The sequence below is a fragment of the Parambassis ranga genome, chromosome 3 (assembly GCF_900634625.1).
Source record: "Parambassis ranga chromosome 3, fParRan2.1, whole genome shotgun sequence".
Classification (NCBI taxonomy): domain Eukaryota; kingdom Metazoa; phylum Chordata; class Actinopteri; family Ambassidae; genus Parambassis; species Parambassis ranga.
Genome location: NC_041024.1, coordinates 25,061,604 through 25,082,129, shown reverse-complemented (window position 1 = coordinate 25,082,129; position 20,526 = coordinate 25,061,604). Strand labels below are relative to the sequence as shown.

At 40.8% G+C, this 20,526-nt stretch overlaps 1 protein-coding gene across 4 annotated transcripts; it reads right to left on the bottom strand.

Annotated features, from left to right (window-relative positions):
* Nucleotides 1-8,894: 8,894 nt before the first annotated feature.
* On the bottom strand, nucleotides 8,895-14,101 carry LOC114433895 (uncharacterized). Of its 4 annotated transcripts, none has more exons than XM_028402678.1 (9): nucleotides 13,957-14,101; nucleotides 12,414-12,603; nucleotides 12,105-12,263; nucleotides 11,796-11,883; nucleotides 11,551-11,706; nucleotides 11,164-11,370; nucleotides 10,827-10,998; nucleotides 10,595-10,674; nucleotides 8,895-10,433 (listed from the first exon to the last, which is right to left on the bottom strand). In XM_028402678.1, exons 1-9 carry the CDS (start codon nucleotides 14,039-14,041, stop codon nucleotides 10,137-10,139), a joined length of 1,434 nt encoding a protein of 477 aa, XP_028258479.1. In that variant the 5' UTR covers nucleotides 14,042-14,101; the 3' UTR covers nucleotides 8,895-10,136. The 4 variants fall into 4 exon arrangements, with proteins under 4 accessions (XP_028258479.1, XP_028258478.1, XP_028258481.1 ...); XM_028402677.1 differs by having other exon boundaries at nucleotides 8,896-10,433; nucleotides 11,164-11,373; XM_028402679.1 differs by lacking the exon at nucleotides 13,957-14,101 and adding an exon at nucleotides 13,277-13,638 and having other exon boundaries at nucleotides 8,902-10,433; nucleotides 11,164-11,373.
* Between the last annotated feature and the right edge of the window lie 6,425 nt (nucleotides 14,102-20,526).

The window sequence follows — 20,526 nt, the reverse complement described above, 5'->3', positions numbered from 1 at the left end:
ATGTGCTTGGGTTCTCAGGCCTTTACTTTGAAGGCGGTATGGTGCAAGTTCCGTTTCTTCTCAGTGTAACAGAGCTTGGCTTGATTACAGAGAGATTCCTGCAGGACATCATCTGACAACATAACTCGCCGAAAGCCGGCGCTGATGTCACTTATCACAAGACCACACTTAAAAAAATAATTTTAAAAATACAAACCCTGGAGACATGGGTACAAATATGAATACATGTAAATGGAAACACATTAAGTTTAGGCAATACATCCCTCTGAAAGGCTAAAACTAATTCTTACAGACAAAATAAAGACAGAATAAATTAGATGCTGTGGTAATCAAAGTTGTATATTTTAAATCATCATGTTTAAATCATCATGCACAGATGTTGGTTGGATGGTAGGGGGCGCCAGACCTCCATCAGAGTACAAGGTTCCTTGTTGATGAAGATTCTCAGTCATCCAGGTCATCATACGTAGAGAAGATTGAAGCAAGGCGTCTGGACTTGTAGAGTTTTCTTGAAGACGTTTCGCTCTCATCCCAGCAGCTTCATCAGTTCTAACTGTTTGGTGGGAAACATGGTTTATATGTGGTTACAGACCTCAGTGGGTGGGTCTGGGTAAAACTTAAATAAACAATAGCACTAAATGTTTCCATACTTACCTGTGATGTTCTGGCTGACTGGGCCAGGTGTGTCTAACGACTGGCTAACGACTATGAAACTGGCGGAGGGGGACTGGTTGACAGCCCTTTGTTCTTACTGTGAGTATGTGCAAACTTCCTGGGAATGGATGGAATCATGTGTGTCAGGAGTATCAGAGAAACTCCGCAGGATCTTCAACAACCATGACATCCCGGTCCATTTCAAACCTATGACAACACTGAGACAGAGACTGGTTCACCCGAAGGACAAGATTCCCAGGGAGAAACACAGCAATGTGATATATGCAGTCCAGTGCAGTGAGGAATGCTCTGATCTGTACATTGGAGAAACTAAACAGCCACTCCACAGAAGAATGGCTCAGCACAGGAGAGCCACCTCCTCAGGACAAGACTCAGCTGTTCACCTCCACCTCAAAGACAAAGGACACTCCTTTGAGGACAACAACGTTCACATTTTAGACAGGGAGGAAGCCATCTATGTTAAGCTGGAAAAACCTTCCCTTAACAGAGGTGGTGGCCTCAGACATCATCTTTCTACCACATACAATGCAGTGATTCCATCCATTCCCAGGAAGTTTGCACATACTCACAGTAAGAACAAAGGGCTGTCAACCAGTCCCCCTCCGGCAGTTTCATAGTCGTTAGCCAGTCGTTAGACACACCTGGCCCAGTCAGCCAGAACATCACAGGTAAGTATGGAAACATTTAGTGCTATTGTTTATTTAAGTTTTACCCAGACCCCCCCACTGAGGTCTGTAGCCACATATAAACCATGTTTCCCACCAAACAGTTAGAACTGATGAAGCTGATTGGATGAGCAGCGAAACGTCTTCAAGAAAACTCTACAAGTCCAGACGCCTTGCTTCAATCTTCTCTACAAGGTTCCTTCGTATTTGTTCCAATCCAATCCATCTTTATTTATAGAGCACTATACAAAACAAGGTCAGCCAAAGTGCTGTACACAGCCTAACAAGAGTGGAATAAATTACTAATAAAAATAAGTATCAATTTGATAAAACACAGGAATATAAAACAGTACAATAAAAACACCAGTCAGGAGTAAAAACAATAAAACAAATAAAATTTCGTTTTAATATGTTCCAAAATAGAGAATAAGAAAACCTCCTACCCTTTAGGTGTAGCAGTCAATGAAATACAGAACTTACACATATCTCTGCGTTTTCTTATAAGCATCTTTATCAGAAACAAGTGTGCAAGGCAGACACAGATCCTCTGTCATCTATCCATATACATGGACAGTAATTATTGGAACAGAAAAGATTAATGTAGTATTTTACTACTGCACTTTCCATGGACTGCAGCATTAATGGACCCAAGTCACCTCCAGCACCCTGCAGCAGCGTGTCGTTTAGAAAACTTTATTGGTTAGATTTCACATACAGTGGGGAAAAAAAGTATTTAGTCAGCCACCAATTGTGCAAGTTCTCCTATTTAAAAAGATGAGAGAGCCCTGTAATTTTCATCACAGGTATACCTCAACTATGAGAGACAAAATGAGAAACAAAAATCCAGAAAATCACATTGTAGGATTTTTAAAGAATTTATTTGCAAATTATGGTGGAAAATAAGTATTTGGTTAATAACAAAATGTCATCTCAATACTTTGTTATATACCCTTTGTTGGCAATGACAGAGGTCAAACGTTTTCTGTAAGTCTTCACAAGGTTTTCACACACTTTTGCTGGTATTTTGGCCCATTCCTCCATGCAGATCTCCTCTAGAGCAGTAATGTTTTGGGGCTGACGCTGGGTAACACGGACTTTCAACTTCCTCCAAAGATTTTCTATGGGGTTGAGATCTGGAGACTGGCTAGGCCACTCCAGGACCTTGAAATGCTTCTTACGAAGCCACTCCTTTGTTGCCCGGGCGGTGTGTTTGGGATCATTGTCATGTTGAAAGACCCAGCCACGTTTCATCTTCAATGCCCTTGCTGATGGAAGGAGGTTTTCACTCAAAATCTCACGATACATGGCCCCATTCATTCTTTCATTTACACGGATCAGTCGTCCAGGTCCCTTTGCAGAAAAACAGCCCCAAAGCATGATGTTTCCACCCCCATGCTTCACAGTAGGTATGGTGTTCTTCGGATGCAACTCAGCATTCTTTCTCCTCCAAACACGACAAGTTGAGTTTTTACCAAAAAGTTCTATTTTGGTTTCATCTGACCATATGACATTCTCCCAATCCTCTTCTGGATCATCCAAATGCTCTCTAGCAAACTTCAAACGGGCCTGGATATGTACTGGTTTAAGCAGGGGGACACGTCTGGCACTGCAGGATTTGAGTCCCTGGCGGCGCAGTGTGTTACTGATGGTAGCTTTTGTTACTTTGGTCCCAGCTCTCCGGAGGTCATTCACTAGGTCCCCCCGTGTGGTTCTGGGATTTTTGCTCACAGTTCTGATGATCATTTTGACCCCACGGGGTGAGATCTTGCGTGGAGCCCCAGATCGAGGGAGATTATCAGTGGTCTTATATGTCTTCCATTTTCTAATAATTGCTCCCACAGTTGATTTCTTCACACCAAGCTGCTTACCTATTGCAGATTCAGTCTTCCCAGCCTGGTGCAGGTCTACAATTTTGTTTCTGGTGTCCTTTGACAGCTCTTTGGTCTTGGCCATAGTGGAGTTTGGAGTGTGACTGTTTGAGGTTGTGGACAGGTGTCTTTTATACTGATAACGACTCCAAACAGATGCCATTAATACAGGTAACGAGTGGAGGACAGAGGAGCCTCTTAAAGAAAAAGTTACAGGTCTGTGAGAGCCAGAAATCTTGCTTGTTTGTAGGTGACCAAATACTTCTTTTACTGAGGAATGTACCAATTAATTCATTAAAAATCCTACAATGTGATTTTCTACATTTTCTTTTCTTATTTTGTCTCTCATAGTTCAGGTATACATATGATGAAAATTACAGGCCTCTCTCATCTTTTTAAGTGGGAGAACTTGCACAATTGGTGGCTGACTAAATACTTTTTTTCCCCACTGTACATGGACAGTAATTATTGGAACAGAAAAGATTAATGTAGTATTTTACTACTGCACTTTCCATGGACTGCAGCATTAATGGACCCAAGTCACCTCCAGCACCCTGCAGCAGCATGTCGTTTAGAAAACTTTATTGGTTAGATTTCACATACAGTGGGGAAAAAAAGTATTTAGTCAGCCACCAATTGTGCAAGTTCTCCTATTTAAAAAGATGAGAGAGCCCTGTAATTTTCATCACAGGTATACCTCAACTATGAGAGACAAAATGAGAAACAAAAATCCAGAAAATCACATTGTAGGATTTTTAAAGAATTTATTTGCAAATTATGGTGGAAAATAAGTATTTGGTCAATAACAAAATGTCATCTCAATACTTTGTTATATACCCTTTGTTGGCAATGACAGAGGTCAAACGTTTTCTGTAAGTCTTCACAAGGTTTTCACACACTTTTGCTGGTATTTTGGCCCATTCCTCCATGCAGATCTCCTCTAGAGCAGTAATGTTTTGGGGCTGACGCTGGGTAACACGGACTTTCAACTCCCTCCAAAGATTTTCTATGGGGTTGAGATCTGGAGACTGGCTAGGCCACTCCAGGACCTTGAAATGCTTCTTACGAAGCCACTCCTTTGTTGCCCGGGCGGTGTGTTTGGGATCATTGTCATGTTGAAAGACCCAGCCACGTTTCATCTTCAATGCCCTTGCTGATGGAAGGAGGTTTTCACTCAAAATCTCACGATACATGGCCCCATTCATTCTTTCATTTACACGGATCAGTCGTCCAGGTCCCTTTGCAGAAAAACAGCCCCAAAGCATGATGTTTCCACCCCCATGCTTCACAGTAGGTATGGTGTTCTTCGGATGCAACTCAGCATTCTTTCTCCTCCAAACACGACAAGTTGAGTTTTTACCAAAAAGTTCTATTTTGGTTTCATCTGACCATATGACATTCTCCCAATCCTCTTCTGGATCATCCAAATGCTCTCTAGCAAACTTCAAACGGGCCTGGATATGTACTGGTTTAAGCAGGGGGACACGTCTGGCACTGCAGGATTTGAGTCCCTGGCGGCGCAGTGTGTTACTGATGGTAGCTTTTGTTACTTTGGTCCCAGCTCTCCGGAGGTCATTCACTAGGTCCCCCCGTGTGGTTCTGGGATTTTTGCTCACAGTTCTGGTGATCATTTTGACCCCACGGGGTGAGATCTTGCGTGGAGCCCCAGATCGAGGGAGATTATCAGTGGTCTTATATGTCTTCCATTTTCTAATAATTGCTCCCACAGTTGATTTCTTCACACCAAGCTGCTTACCTATTGCAGATTCAGTCTTCCCAGCCTGGTGCAGGTCTACAATTTTGTTTCTGGTGTCCTTTGACAGCTCTTTGGTCTTGGCCATAGTGGAGTTTGGAGTGTGACTGTTTGAGGTTGTGGACAGGTGTCTTTTATACTGATAACGACTCCAAACAGATGCCATTAATACAGGTAACGAGTGGAGGACAGAGGAGCCTCTTAAAGAAAAAGTTACAGGTCTGTGAGAGCCAGAAATCTTGCTTGTTTGTAGGTGACCAAATACTTCTTTTACTGAGGAATGTACCAATTAATTCATTAAAAATCCTACAATGTGATTTTCTACATTTTCTTTTCTTATTTTGTCTCTCATAGTTCAGGTATACATATGATGAAAATTACAGGCCTCTCTCATCTTTTTAAGTGGGAGAACTTGCACAATTGGTGGCTGACTAAATACTTTTTTTCCCCACTGTACATGGACAGTAATTATTGGAACAGAAAAGATTAATGTAGTATTTTACTACTGCACTTTCCATGGACTGCAGCATTAATGGACCCAAGTCACCTCCAGCACCCTGCAGCAGCATGTCGTTTAGAAAACTTTATTGGTTAGATTTCACATACAGTGGGGAAAAAAAGTATTTAGTCAGCCACCAATTGTGCAAGTTCTCCTATTTAAAAAGATGAGAGAGCCCTGTAATTTTCATCACAGGTATACCTCAATTATGAGAGACAAAATGAGAAACAAAAATCCAGAAAATCACATTGTAGGATTTTTAAAGAATTTATTTGCAAATTATGGTGGAAAATAAGTATTTGGTCAATAACAAAATGTCATCTCAATACTTTGTTATATACCCTTTGTTGGCAATGACAGAGGTCAAACGTTTTCTGTAAGTCTTCACAAGGTTTTCACACACTTTTGCTGGTATTTTGGCCCATTCCTCCATGCAGATCTCCTCTAGAGCAGTAATGTTTTGGGGCTGACGCTGGGTAACACGGACTTTCAACTCCCTCCAAAGATTTTCTATGGGGTTGAGATCTGGAGACTGGCTAGGCCACTCCAGGACCTTGAAATGCTTCTTACGAAGCCACTCCTTTGTTGCCCGGGCGGTGTGTTTGGGATCATTGTCATGTTGAAAGACCCAGCCACGTTTCATCTTCAATGCCCTTGCTGATGGAAGGAGGTTTTCACTCAAAATCTCACGATACATGGCCCCATTCATTCTTTCATTTACACGGATCAGTCGTCCAGGTCCCTTTGCAGAAAAACAGCCCCAAAGCATGATGTTTCCACCCCCATGCTTCACAGTAGGTATGGTGTTCTTCGGATGCAACTCAGCATTCTTTCTCCTCCAAACACGACAAGTTGAGTTTTTACCAAAAAGTTCTATTTTGGTTTCATCTGACCATATGACAGTCTCCCAATCCTCTTCTGGATCATCCAAATGCTCTCTAGCAAACTTCAAACGGGCCTGGATATGTACTGGTTTAAGCAGGGGGACACGTCTGGCACTGCAGGATTTGAGTCCCTGGCGGCGCAGTGTGTTACTGATGGTAGCTTTTGTTACTTTGGTCCCAGCTCTCCGGAGGTCATTCACTAGGTCCCCCCGTGTGGTTCTGGGATTTTTGCTCACAGTTCTGATGATCATTTTGACCTCACGGGGTGAGATCTTGCGTGGAGCCCCAGATCGAGGGAGATTATCAGTGGTCTTATATGTCTTCCATTTTCTAATAATTGCTCCCACAGTTGATTTCTTCACACCAAGCTGCTTACCTATTGCAGATTCAGTCTTCCCAGCCTGGTGCAGGTCTACAATTTTGTTTCTGGTGTCCTTTGACAGCTCTTTGGTCTTGGCCATAGTGGAGTTTGGAGTGTGACTGTTTGAGGTTGTGGACAGGTGTCTTTTATACTGATAACGACTCCAAACAGATGCCATTAATACAGGTAACGAGTGGAGGACAGAGGAGCCTCTTAAAGAAAAAGTTACAGGTCTGTGAGAGCCAGAAATCTTGCTTGTTTGTAGGTGACCAAATACTTCTTTTACTGAGGAATTTACCAATTAATTCATTAAAAATCCTACAATGTGATTTTCTACATTTTCTTTTCTTATTTTGTCTCTCATAGTTCAGGTATACATATGATGAAAATTACAGGCCTCTCTCATCTTTTTAAGTGGGAGAACTTGCACAATTGGTGGCTGACTAAATACTTTTTTTCCCCACTGTACACATTTAAAATAGATCTAATTGACTTTGTGCAGCTAGAGCAATGACATGAGGAATACTGAGGTTGATACACACTCTCAGAAATAATGTGTTAAATTTGTACCTTTAAGGGTCCAATGGCTTGTCACTGGGGCAGTACCCTCAAAGGTACACGTATTGTACCCCTTAACCCGGGAACATTTCTGTACCTTTCCTGTTTGTACCTCATAGAGACATTTATGCACCCTGGGGTACAAAAATGGACTTAAATGGACTAGGGACTAATATGTACCCCTGAAAAGGGTACAAATTTTGTCTCTAATGGGTACTGCCCCAGTGACAAACAATTTGTACCTTATGATGGCAAATTTGTACTAAAACAACACAAAATGGTCCAAACATATTTTATCCAGTTTATTGATTTGAAAAAGTTATTAAAACATATTAAACAATCAGATTTTCACATTTATAAATCTCTTCTTCAAACATGTCTCGGGGTGACATATAACTTGTCTTCAATATGGTACATGTCAAGGGACTGAAAGTCCATTTCTTGTCCTGGTTTGATTACACTCCATTCCAGATCAACACTGACTCTGTATGCATGCAGGTGTGAATCATAAACAGTTGGGATAAGAAGCTTTCCACACAGAAACCACAGTGTGTTAACATTTAAAATATATTTGATCATGAAAAAAAGAGGAATATCCTCTGCATGCAAGTAATCAACAATGAAAACATCTTTACATGCATATTTTACACTGTCAACAAAGACCCCTGAAACACGCTGCATGTTTTTAAATGCATCCTCACTTCCTTGTATATCAACAAGACATCTCTGTAGCCCAAGTGGGAGCGATGAAAGTAGGGTATGTGTACTTGTCCCTATCACAATCTCAAATTCATCAAGAACGTTGGTTTGAGAAAACTCCCAGCATTGCCGCATCTGGTGCCTGTCACTTAAGGTTTTTGCTACATTAATAAAATTTCTGCAGCTACTCGCAACAGTCTTGAAATATTGGTGCTTTGCCTCAAAGCGCATGCACCATACCCTTCTTAGGGGGCCGTACATGGCTATAAGTCTTGCGTAATGTGTCATGTAGTGGCATTTTGGAGTGATGACATTGCCAAAAACATCCTTAAGTTTTGTTAAAAATTCACAAACAAGCAAGTTCAAAACTGATAAATGTTCTCTTTTGATTTTAGGGGCAGTTACTATATCAACTATGTCACAACAGAGCAGGAATACATTCCAATAACTGCAACCAGGTGGAACGCGGTGTGCTATTAAAAGAGGCAACAGCCTAAAAAGACACCATTTCTGAGCAGCAGACCCTGAAATTCCTAAGCCCTGCATTAGTCTCTCTGACAGTTGTACTGGTTTGTTTTTTTGGTCATTTTGACCAATTTTGAGATGTTGCAGTTCTTCGTTGATTTCTTGTATAGTTATGTGTTTGTCTTTGTGTGCTTGGCACACAACTAGTTTCAGTACAAGTGGGATGACTCCTTCTAACAAGTCATGCATTATATCAGGTGGAAATGACTTTGTCACATCAAAATAGCTTAACTCACTCAAAGGAGAAGGACCAGTTACTCCATATGTCACTTTATGCTCAGGGTTTTCGGTACACGATTTCAGATGATACTCGTGTGCCTCTGGGCTTCTCAAGACAAAGTCACTCTCATTGAATTTTTCTTTGATATTTGTGTAAGTTGCCATGCAAAAACGACAAACTCTGTGTGAGTTAAACGACATAGTAAACCCACCTAACATGTGGGCCGAAAGGTTATCGGCTGAAAATGTTGCTATTGCAGCATATAAAGTCTGCTCAATCCCATTAACTGTGATAGTGATGCCATCTCTTTCAAGTTTTTTAAGGTCGTCTAACATGGGTTTTAAAATAGTTTGTAAACCACAACGTTTCACAAATGTTTGACGAACTAAAAGAGCAAGATGAATATGCTTAAGCTTTGATTGATGTTTGTTATCAAGGTTGCCTATAGTATAGTAGAAAGCACATAGCTTATGCTTGGTACGCTTTGAGCCTAAAGGATTGGTCACTTCAAATTCATCTTCATAAAAATGAAGACGTAATGCATTTGGATTATCTTTGAAGACGGGATGTTCCATGAAGTAACTACCATCACAGAAGTTGCTCAAGTATTCAGTGTCTCTTTCCATATGCCTGTTGGCCTGAATTTCATCAAAGATGTCCTCACGTGAACAGTAGTGTGCCAAAACCTTTGTGATGGGCACGTAAGAATATGTACCTATTTTGTGTCCACTTTCTGACCTCAAAATGTGATGCACAGGTTCAACCAAATTTAGCTTAGACTTACAATGTTCTTTCAACATGTATGGTGATTTGACAGCTGCTGATGCTTTTTCAAAAAAGTCATTTGATTGTATCACATCTCTTAGTTCAGGATACTCCAAAATACTGAACCCATTTTCTTGAAGATGGTATGTAATAAAAGCATCGTAATTTTCCTTAAAATAACTAAATAGAAAATTTATATCATTTAAAATTTCCTGCTGGACAGCCTGTGGAATGTTATTTTTTTCTCTACATTTTAGAATGAAGCTGCAAAGATTTTCTTTAAAGTTTCTAAATAGTGCATCCATGGTAGGTGGTACATCTGCCTGAGGCTGCAAATCATTGTCCAAGTTATCCTCCTCACATAGGTCAGTGTCATTTCCATTGTTTAGGTCAGTGTCATTTCCATTGTTTAGGTCAGTGTCATTTCCATTGTTTAGGTCAGTGTCATTGCTGTTGCTCTGAGGTAGCACATGTTCCCTGTGCTTACGGTACACATGACGCCTGTAAGACTCATACAATTTAAAAGATGTCTTACAGCCATTTAGTCCACAATTGATATTAAAGTTGGATTCATGTGCATGGATAAGACCAACATGTTGAATCAGTTTCATTAAGGTGAAGGTGGTTCTTCTACACTTGGGACATCTATATGGTCGAGGCATATTTAGAAGAGTAGATTGATTGTTCTGGTAATGGTGACTGGAAGGGCCTTGTCACCCACCTCAGTAATGTTCAGTATAGTGCGTTGGAGAAAGGTCAGCGTCTTCTTCAAGTAGGGTGGGTAAGCCAGGTTGAAAACAAAGTAGGCACAGAAGGCTGCAATTACCCCCTCTTCAACTCCTGTTCCTTGGCACAGATCCACACCATCCACCCTGACTGAAATGGGAACCTTCCTGGCAGAGGCCATTTTCCAGTCACTGTCTCCCAGTTGTACAGTTGGATAGGGACTCCAACTAACACGCTGCAAAAAATGTCAAAACAGTGGTGAAACAGATTAATTAAACAGATACAGCTTCATGATCAAAGTTTTAAACCTTCTTCATAATTTATCCAAAAATATGAAAGCATAGCGATTAGAAAAGCACTTTGTAAACCTGCTTTAAAACAGAAGGGCAATATTACCTGTCCTACTGAAATGAAGTGGTCCACCTTTTCTTTAAAGATGAGAGGAAGCATGACTAGCGCTGCACGAAAGTCAACTTCTGTAAGAGACAATGAAATGCCTTTAAAGTCAGTTTAGTAGATCTTAGTAAATTAACATTAATATTTTTTTAAGTAAGTGAGTTAAAAAAAAAACATTAATTACTCGTAGGCACAAAAAGAACATAACAAAAAGAAAATAACAGGAGAATACCTGGTAGTTGTTCTGCCAGCAGTTCCTCCCTAAGTTCAGAGTAAATTTTGGCCAATGTGGATTTTCCTTCCACCAGCTTGATCACTTTTGGTACTATGCAGGTAAAGCCCTCTTTCAAGCGATGGCACAGGTTCACAGCAGATGGATGGATTCTGTCAACCTCTTCCCACAGCTGAAAGAGTTAACAATAAGGGGAAATTCATTGCTCATTTAACCAAGTAATCTAAACATTCATGCACAAGGCCAGTAAAAACTAAAAACTATTGCATTTTAACTGTATTTCATAGAGTTACATTAGTTTTTAGCATTCCAAGTGATATGATTTTGTATCACTTACGCCTGAAGGTGTTCCCAAAAAAGGGTATTTCCTCAGTACATCCTCAACTTTCATGCCATCCGTGATCTCTTTTCGACGCCATACAAAAGTACGCTGCATCCGGTCTTTGACCACAGAGTTGTCTGGTTGTATCTTTTCATACTGCATATGTAGATCATGCACATGCCTCTCAATAGAGGTTGCATCCTCACCAATTACAGCAGGCACCTGCTGGAATAAAAAAAAAACACAACAAACAAAAACACCAATTCATTGTCCTTTAAAATTCACTGGCATAGATGTCCATGGACCCCACAATGTAAGTCAGCATAAGAAACCTGTTGTTGACAAATAATACAAACGAATTTCCATTTGTGCACAATAACTTAGCTACATGAATCCACCCACCTCTGACACAGGTCTGGGACAGGTTCCTGCAGTTTCCGTGGACCCTCTTGACCCTCTGTTCCCAAATTTTTCCTTACTTCTTTTCACCTCGTCGTTGTGAATCAAAGGTGCACGCTCCGCTTTGAATTTGCGTTTGAGGGATTGATGCCAGGTATCCTAATATGAAAAAGTAAAAGAATGATAACTCAATTAAATGTAATTAGATTAACATGCAAGCATTACTGAATTAAAACATTGTAACTTACATAGCCATTTCCCTCCATATCCATGAGAAAAGGGTACTTCATAATAAGTGCTTTAACTACTTGCACATATTCCGCATTAGTAGGATACCTGTGATTAAAAAAAAAAAAGAATAGTGTTATGAATACTTTGCCATATAACTACTGTTTAAAAGTCACAAGTGTCTTTCATCATGGATGTGCCTTGATCTTCCTGTTAGGAGCAAATCTGCCTCTACAACTCAACAGTTTGAAGTATATACTTATAGCACTGACAGTGACACTATAACAAATATATGGGCTACTTCTAAATTGTGGACATTTATGACTCACATTGTGTATTCTAACATTGCTTCATGGAGAACACGAATTATCTTATGTCGATCTCTGGATGACTTCTGACATGCTTCCTTGTTATCAAGCCTGGTCTGAATGTCTCTAGGAAAAGGAGGAATCACGAAAACAGCAGGAAGTCTCCTATTTGCCTGATTTCTGACATAGGATGGGAAAGGGAGAGGAACTTATGTTACCAACACATTAGTAGTGGAATATGGTATATTTAATCTACCAACAATCTTGTATAAATTTGATATGGAGCCAATCAGGTGTCAGTCAAGTATTATTTATTTATACAAAACTTACCTCTCTTCAGCCAAAGGTTGTACATAAAACTCTTCAGGTACTGGTTGTAAAGTTAGTGTGACAACGTCATCCTTCAGTTCCTTAACAAATTTGTTGAATTTGGCCTGTTTTTTAAATGATCCAGAAAAAAGGAATGCTATCATGTTGTCTGTCAAGCCACACTCTATTGTTTCTCCATCCACTTCATTGTCTGAAAACAACAGAGGAGGGAGGGAGAGACAGTTATTTTTCAAAGCATAAAAACGTAAACATTTTAGGTGTTTTATACAATACAGTGTACAATGGCTTCTCTTTCTCTCTCATCTTCCTCACCCTCTCTTTGCCTCTGTCCCCTCAGCTTTATCAGCTGTGTCTCCCTTACTAAATGTAACCTTCACCTGCTGTTCTTTTTATTAAGTCTATCAGTAGAGGTAGACAGTTTAGCCTCACACACATTATACTGACAGTCCACGATGCTCTGACCCATTAGGATGATGATAAAAGGCAATCAAAAATAACGTCCCCCGTTTTTTACCAAGTATTTTAACTCATAAAACTAGCAAGCAAAGTTTTGATACTGTATTCTAATGTGAATGACCTCGACATTAACGGATGGACTTATGTTAGCAGACAGTCATTCACGTAAGGTAAAGTAAGGAGGCAGCGCGCCTTGATCGTGATTGAGATCAACACAGCGCGCAGCAGCTTTGCTGTCATGGCCCAAAAACGTGCGCGTTGTTTAAAGATCTTGTATGAACCGTAAGGGCTCTCACTCCTCCAATAATTTACCCTCCAACATACATACACAAACACGCAACGATGCAAGCGACGAGAACAGTGTGAGCTACTCTCTCTTCAAGTGTTCCACCTATCAGAGCTATTACCATTGTACTAGGCGGTGTATGGAGGGGTTAGCGCGAAGTTTTGCTTTTTTCCTCGACGAAGGCAGAGCCGACAGACACTTCACGGTGCTTGCATAGTTATGAAGCGGGAGGGGCTCAGTCTGTGGAAGGGGCTTGCTGTGTCACCCGGATTTGCTTCCCATCGTGCACCCAAACGAGGGTTCCTCTTCCACACGAAAACAGCATTGCAAATTATGCCAAATTCCGCAGTATTCCGCGTTAAAACAGATTCTGTTTTAATCTGACAATCGCGAAAAAAACATATTCACTGGCATATGCGACCAAAACTGGCGCACTAAAGAGCTCTGCTCAAGAACCTCCATTTATGGATCGTCCCTACGTATGTCAACTAGCCAGGCAATGATGTCAGCGATTTTTAGCTAACATTAGCTACCTAACAATTAGCATTAGCAAAATCGTTTTTTTTTCCAGCAACCAAAAAAGCCAATAAAACGTTACTTTACATGTCACAAGACATTGTCTCAAAATCATATCTTTGGTCATGTTACCCTGTTACTTTATAGATTTGATTTCTGACTTTAGTAGGCCAATTCAATTTTTTAGACAAGGTCAATGCTAATGCTAATTGATAAAGCAATTCCGTAACTGGTTTATTAAAAAAAACAACTTTCCAGCTCAATCAAATGATAAAATTAACTTACCTCTGAATCTCTGGGCCTCTTCTTCTGTCACATTTATTCCACGTTCCTGAAGCTTTTGAAGGAGCTCCTCTGTAGAGAGCTCCATCTCGAATTTGGATTTGGATTTGGATTAATGGACCCAAGTCACCTCCAGCACCCTGCAGCAGCATGTCGTTTAGAAAACTTTATTGGTTAGATTTCACATACAGTGGGGAAAAAAAGTATTTAGTCAGCCACCAATTGTGCAAGTTCTCCTATTTAAAAAGATGAGAGAGCCCTGTAATTTTCATCACAGGTATACCTCAACTATGAGAGACAAAATGAGAAACAAAAATCCAGAAAATCACATTGTAGGATTTTTAAAGAATTTATTTGCAAATTATGGTGGAAAATAAGTATTTGGTCAATAACAAAATGTCATCTCAATACTTTGTTATATACCCTTTGTTGGCAATGACAGAGGTCAAACGTTTTCTGTAAGTCTTCACAAGGTTTTCACACACTTTTGCTTGTATTTTGGCCCATTCCTCCATGCAGATCTCCTCTAGAGCAGTAATGTTTTGGGGCTGACGCTGGGTAACACGGACTTTCAACTCCCTCCAAAGATTTTCTATGGGGTTGAGATCTGGAGACTGGCTAGGCCACTCCAGGACCTTGAAATGCTTCTTACGAAGCCACTCCTTTGTTGCCCGGGCGGTGTGTTTGGGATCATTGTCATGTTGAAAGACCCAGCCACGTTTCATCTTCAATGCCCTTGCTGATGGAAGGAGGTTTTCACTCAAAATCTCACGATACATGGCCCCATTCATTCTTTCATTTACACGGATCAGTCGTCCAGGTCCCTTTGCAGAAAAACAGCCCCAAAGCATGATGTTTCCACCCCCATGCTTCACAGTAGGTATGGTGTTCTTCGGATGCAACTCAGCATTCTTTCTCCTCCAAACACGACAAGTTGAGTTTTTACCAAAAAGTTCTATTTTGGTTTCATCTGACCATATGACATTCTCCCAATCCTCTTCTGGATCATCCAAATGCTCTCTAGCAAACTTCAAACGGGCCTGGATATGTACTGGTTTAAGCAGGGGGACACGTCTGGCACTGCAGGATTTGAGTCCCTGGCGGCGCAGTGTGTTACTGATGGTAGCTTTTGTTACTTTGGTCCCAGCTCTCCGGAGGTCATTCACTAGGTCCCCCCGTGTGGTTCTGGGATTTTTGCTCACAGTTCTGGTGATCATTTTGACCCCACGGGGTGAGATCTTGCGTGGAGCCCCAGATCGAGGGAGATTATCAGTGGTCTTATATGTCTTCCATTTTCTAATAATTGCTCCCACAGTTGATTTCTTCACACCAAGCTGCTTACCTATTGCAGATTCAGTCTTCCCAGCCTGGTGCAGGTCTACAATTTTGTTTCTGGTGTCCTTTGACAGCTCTTTGGTCTTGGCCATAGTGGAGTTTGGAGTGTGACTGTTTGAGGTTGTGGACAGGTGTCTTTTATACTGATAACGACTCCAAACAGATGCCATTAATACAGGTAACGAGTGGAGGACAGAGGAGCCTCTTAAAGAAAAAGTTACAGGTCTGTGAGAGCCAGAAATCTTGCTTGTTTGTAGGTGACCAAATACTTCTTTTACTGAGGAATGTACCAATTAATTCATTAAAAATCCTACAATGTGATTTTCTACATTTTCTTTTCTTATTTTGTCTCTCATAGTTCAGGTATACATATGATGAAAATTACAGGCCTCTCTCATCTTTTTAAGTGGGAGAACTTGCACAATTGGTGGCTGACTAAATACTTTTTTTCCCCACTGTACATGGACAGTAATTATTGGAACAGAAAAGATTAATGTAGTATTTTACTACTGCACTTTCCATGGACTGCAGCATTAATGGACCCAAGTCACCTCCAGCACCCTGCAGCAGCATGTCGTTTAGAAAACTTTATTGGTTAGATTTCACATACAGTGGGGAAAAAAAGTATTTAGTCAGCCACCAATTGTGCAAGTTCTCCTATTTAAAAAGATGAGAGAGCCCTGTAATTTTCATCACAGGTATACCTCAACTATGAGAGACAAAATGAGAAACAAAAATCCAGAAAATCACATTGTAGGATTTTTAAAGAATTTATTTGCAAATTATGGTGGAAAATAAGTATTTGGTCAATAACAAAATGTCATCTCAATACTTTGTTATATACCCTTTGTTGGCAATGACAGAGGTCAAACGTTTTCTGTAAGTCTTCACAAGGTTTTCACACACTTTTGCTGGTATTTTGGCCCATTCCTCCATGCAGATCTCCTCTAGAGCAGTAATGTTTTGGGGCTGACGCTGGGTAACACGGACTTTCAACTCCCTCCAAAGATTTTCTATGGGGTTGAGATCTGGAGACTGGCTAGGCCACTCCAGGACCTTGAAATGCTTCTTACGAAGCCACTCCTTTGTTGCCCGGGCGGTGTGTTTGGGATCATTGTCATGTTGAAAGACCCAGCCACGTTTCATCTTCAATGCCCTTGCTGATGGAAGGAGGTTTTCACTCAAAATCTCACGATACATGGCCCCATTCATTCTTTCATTTACACGGATCAGTCGTCCAGGTCCCTTTGCAGAAAAACAGCCCCAAAGCATGATGTTTCCACCCCCATGCTTCACAGTAGGTATGGTGTTCTTCGGATGCAACTCAGCATTCTTTCTCCTCCAAACACGACAAGTTGAGTTTTTACCAAAAAGTTCTATTTTGGTTTCATCTGACCATATGACATTCTCCCAATCCTCTTCTGGATCATCCAAATGCTCTCTAGCAAACTTCAAACGGGCCTGGATATGTACTGGTTTAAGCAGGGGGACACGTCTGGCACTGCAGGATTTGAGTCCCTGGCGGCGCAGTGTGTTACTGATGGTAGCTTTTGTTACTTTGGTCCCAGCTCTCCGGAGGTCATTCACTAGGTCCCCCCGTGTGGTTCTGGGATTTTTGCTCACAGTTCTGGTGATCATTTTGACCCCACGGGGTGAGATCTTGCGTGGAGCCCCAGATCGAGGGAGATTATCAGTGGTCTTATATGTCTTCCATTTTCTAATAATTGCTCCCACAGTTGATTTCTTCACACCAAGCTGCTTACCTATTGCAGATTCAGTCTTCCCAGCCTGGTGCAGGTCTACAATTTTGTTTCTGGTGTCCTTTGACAGCTCTTTGGTCTTGGCCATAGTGGAGTTTGGAGTGTGACTGTTTGAGGTTGTGGACAGGTGTCTTTTATACTGATAACGACTCCAAACAGATGCCATTAATACAGGTAACGAGTGGAGGACAGAGGAGCCTCTTAAAGAAAAAGTTACAGGTCTGTGAGAGCCAGAAATCTTGCTTGTTTGTAGGTGACCAAATACTTCTTTTACTGAGGAATGTACCAATTAATTCATTAAAAATCCTACAATGTGATTTTCTACATTTTCTTTTCTTATTTTGTCTCTCATAGTTCAGGTATACATATGATGAAAATTACAGGCCTCTCTCATCTTTTTAAGTGGGAGAACTTGCACAATTGGTGGCTGACTAAATACTTTTTTTCCCCACTGTACATGGACAGTAATTATTGGAACAGAAAAGATTAATGTAGTATTTTACTACTGCACTTTCCATGGACTGCAGCATTAATGGACCCAAGTCACCTCCAGCACCCTGCAGCAGCATGTCGTTTAGAAAACTTTATTGGTTAGATTTCACATACAGTGGGGAAAAAAAGTATTTAGTCAGCCACCAATTGTGCAAGTTCTCCTATTTAAAAAGATGAGAGAGCCCTGTAATTTTCATCACAGGTATACCTCAATTATGAGAGACAAAATGAGAAACAAAAATCCAGAAAATCACATTGTAGGATTTTTAAAGAATTTATTTGCAAATTATGGTGGAAAATAAGTATTTGGTCAATAACAAAATGTCATCTCAATACTTTGTTATATACCCTTTGTTGGCAATGACAGAGGTCAAACGTTTTCTGTAAGTCTTCACAAGGTTTTCACACACTTTTGCTGGTATTTTGGCCCATTCCTCCATGCAGATCTCCTCTAGAGCAGTAATGTTTTGGGGCTGACGCTGGGTAACACGGACTTTCAACTCCCTCCAAAGATTTTCTATGGGGTTGAGATCTGGAGACTGGCTAGGCCACTCCAGGACCTTGAAATGCTTCTTACGAAGCCACTCCTTTGTTGCCCGGGCGGTGTGTTTGGGATCATTGTCATGTTGAAAGACCCAGCCATGTTTCATCTTCAATGCCCTTGCTGATGGAAGGAGGTTTTCACTCAAAATCTCACGATACATGGCCCCATTCATTCTTTCATTTACACGGATCAGTCGTCCAGGTCCCTTTGCAGAAAAACAGCCCCAAAGCATGATGTTTCCACCCCCATGCTTCACAGTAGGTATGGTGTTCTTCGGATGCAACTCAGCATTCTTTCTCCTCCAAACACGACAAGTTGAGTTTTTACCAAAAAGTTCTATTTTGGTTTCATCTGACCATATGACAGTCTCCCAATCCTCTTCTGGATCATCCAAATGCTCTCTAGCAAACTTCAAACGGGCCTGGATATGTACTGGTTTAAGCAGGGGGACACGTCTGGCACTGCAGGATTTGAGTCCCTGGCGGCGCAGTGTGTTACTGATGGTAGCTTTTGTTACTTTGGTCCCAGCTCTCCGGAGGTCATTCACTAGGTCCCCCCGTGTGGTTCTGGGATTTTTGCTCACAGTTCTGATGATCATTTTGACCTCACGGGGTGAGATCTTGCGTGGAGCCCCAGATCGAGGGAGATTATCAGTGGTCTTATATGTCTTCCATTTTCTAATAATTGCTCCCACAGTTGATTTCTTCACACCAAGCTGCTTACCTATTGCAGATTCAGTCTTCCCAGCCTGGTGCAGGTCTACAATTTTGTTTCTGGTGTCCTTTGACAGCTCTTTGGTCTTGGCCATAGTGGAGTTTGGAGTGTGACTGTTTGAGGTTGTGGACAGGTGTCTTTTATACTGATAACGACTCCAAACAGATGCCATTAATACAGGTAACGAGTGGAGGACAGAGGAGCCTCTTAAAGAAAAAGTTACAGGTCTGTGAGAGCCAGAAATCTTGCTTGTTTGTAGGTGACCAAATACTTCTTTTACTGAGGAATTTACCAATTAATTCATTAAAAATCCTACAATGTGATTTTCTACATTTTCTTTTCTTATTTTGTCTCTCATAGTTCAGGTATACATATGATGAAAATTACAGGCCTCTCTCATCTTTTTAAGTGGGAGAACTTGCACAATTGGTGGCTGACTAAATACTTTTTTTCCCCACTGTACACATTTAAAATAGATCTAATTGACTTTGTGCAGCTAGAGCAATGACATGAGGAATACTGAGGTTGATACACACTCTCAGAAATAATGTGTTAAATTTGTACCTTTAAGGGTCCAATGGCTTGTCACTGGGGCAGTACCCTCAAAGGTACACGTATTGTACCCCTTAACCCGGGAACATTTCTGTACCTTTCCTGTTTGTACCTCATAGAGACATTTATGCACCCTGGGGTACAAAAATGGACTTAAATGGACTAGGGACTAATATGTACCCCTGAAAAGGGTACAAATTTTGTCTCTAATGGGTACTGCCCCAGTGACAAACAATTTGTACCTTATGATGGCAAATTTGTACTAAAACAACACAAAATGGTCCAAACATATTTTATCCAGTTTATTGATTTGAAAAAGTTATTAAAACATATTAAACAATCAGATTTTCACATTTATAAATCTCTTCTTCAAACATGTCTCGGGGTGACATATAACTTGTCTTCAATATGGTACATGTCAAGGGACTGAAAGTCCATTTCTTGTCCTGGTTTGATTACACTCCATTCCAGATCAACACTGACTCTGTATGCATGCAGGTGTGAATCATAAACAGTTGGGATAAGAAGCTTTCCACACAGAAACCACAGTGTGTTAACATTTAAAATATATTTGATCATGAAAAAAAGAGGAATATCCTCTGCATGCAAGTAATCAACAATGAAAACATCTTTACATGCATATTTTACACTGTCAACAAAGACCCCTGAAACACGCTGCATGTTTTTAAATGCATCCTCACTTCCTTGTATATCAACAAGACATCTCTGTAGCCCAAGTGGGAGCGATGAAAGTAGGGTATGTGTACTTGTCCCTATCACAATCTCAAATTCATCAAGAACGTTGGTTTGAGAAAACTCCCAGCATTGCCGCATCTGGTGCCTGTCACTTAAGGTTTTTGCTACATTAATAAAATTTCTGCAGCTACTCGCAACAGTCTTGAAATATTGGTGCTTTGCCTCAAAGCGCATGCACCATACCCTTCTTAGGGGGCCGTACATGGCTATAAGTCTTGCGTAATGTGTCATGTAGTGGCATTTTGGAGTGATGACATTGCCAAAAACATCCTTAAGTTTTGTTAAAAATTCACAAACAAGCAAGTTCAAAACTGATAAATGTTCTCTTTTGATTTTAGGGGCAGTTACTATATCAACTATGTCACAACAGAGCAGGAATACATTCCAATAACTGCAACCAGGTGGAACGCGGTGTGCTAT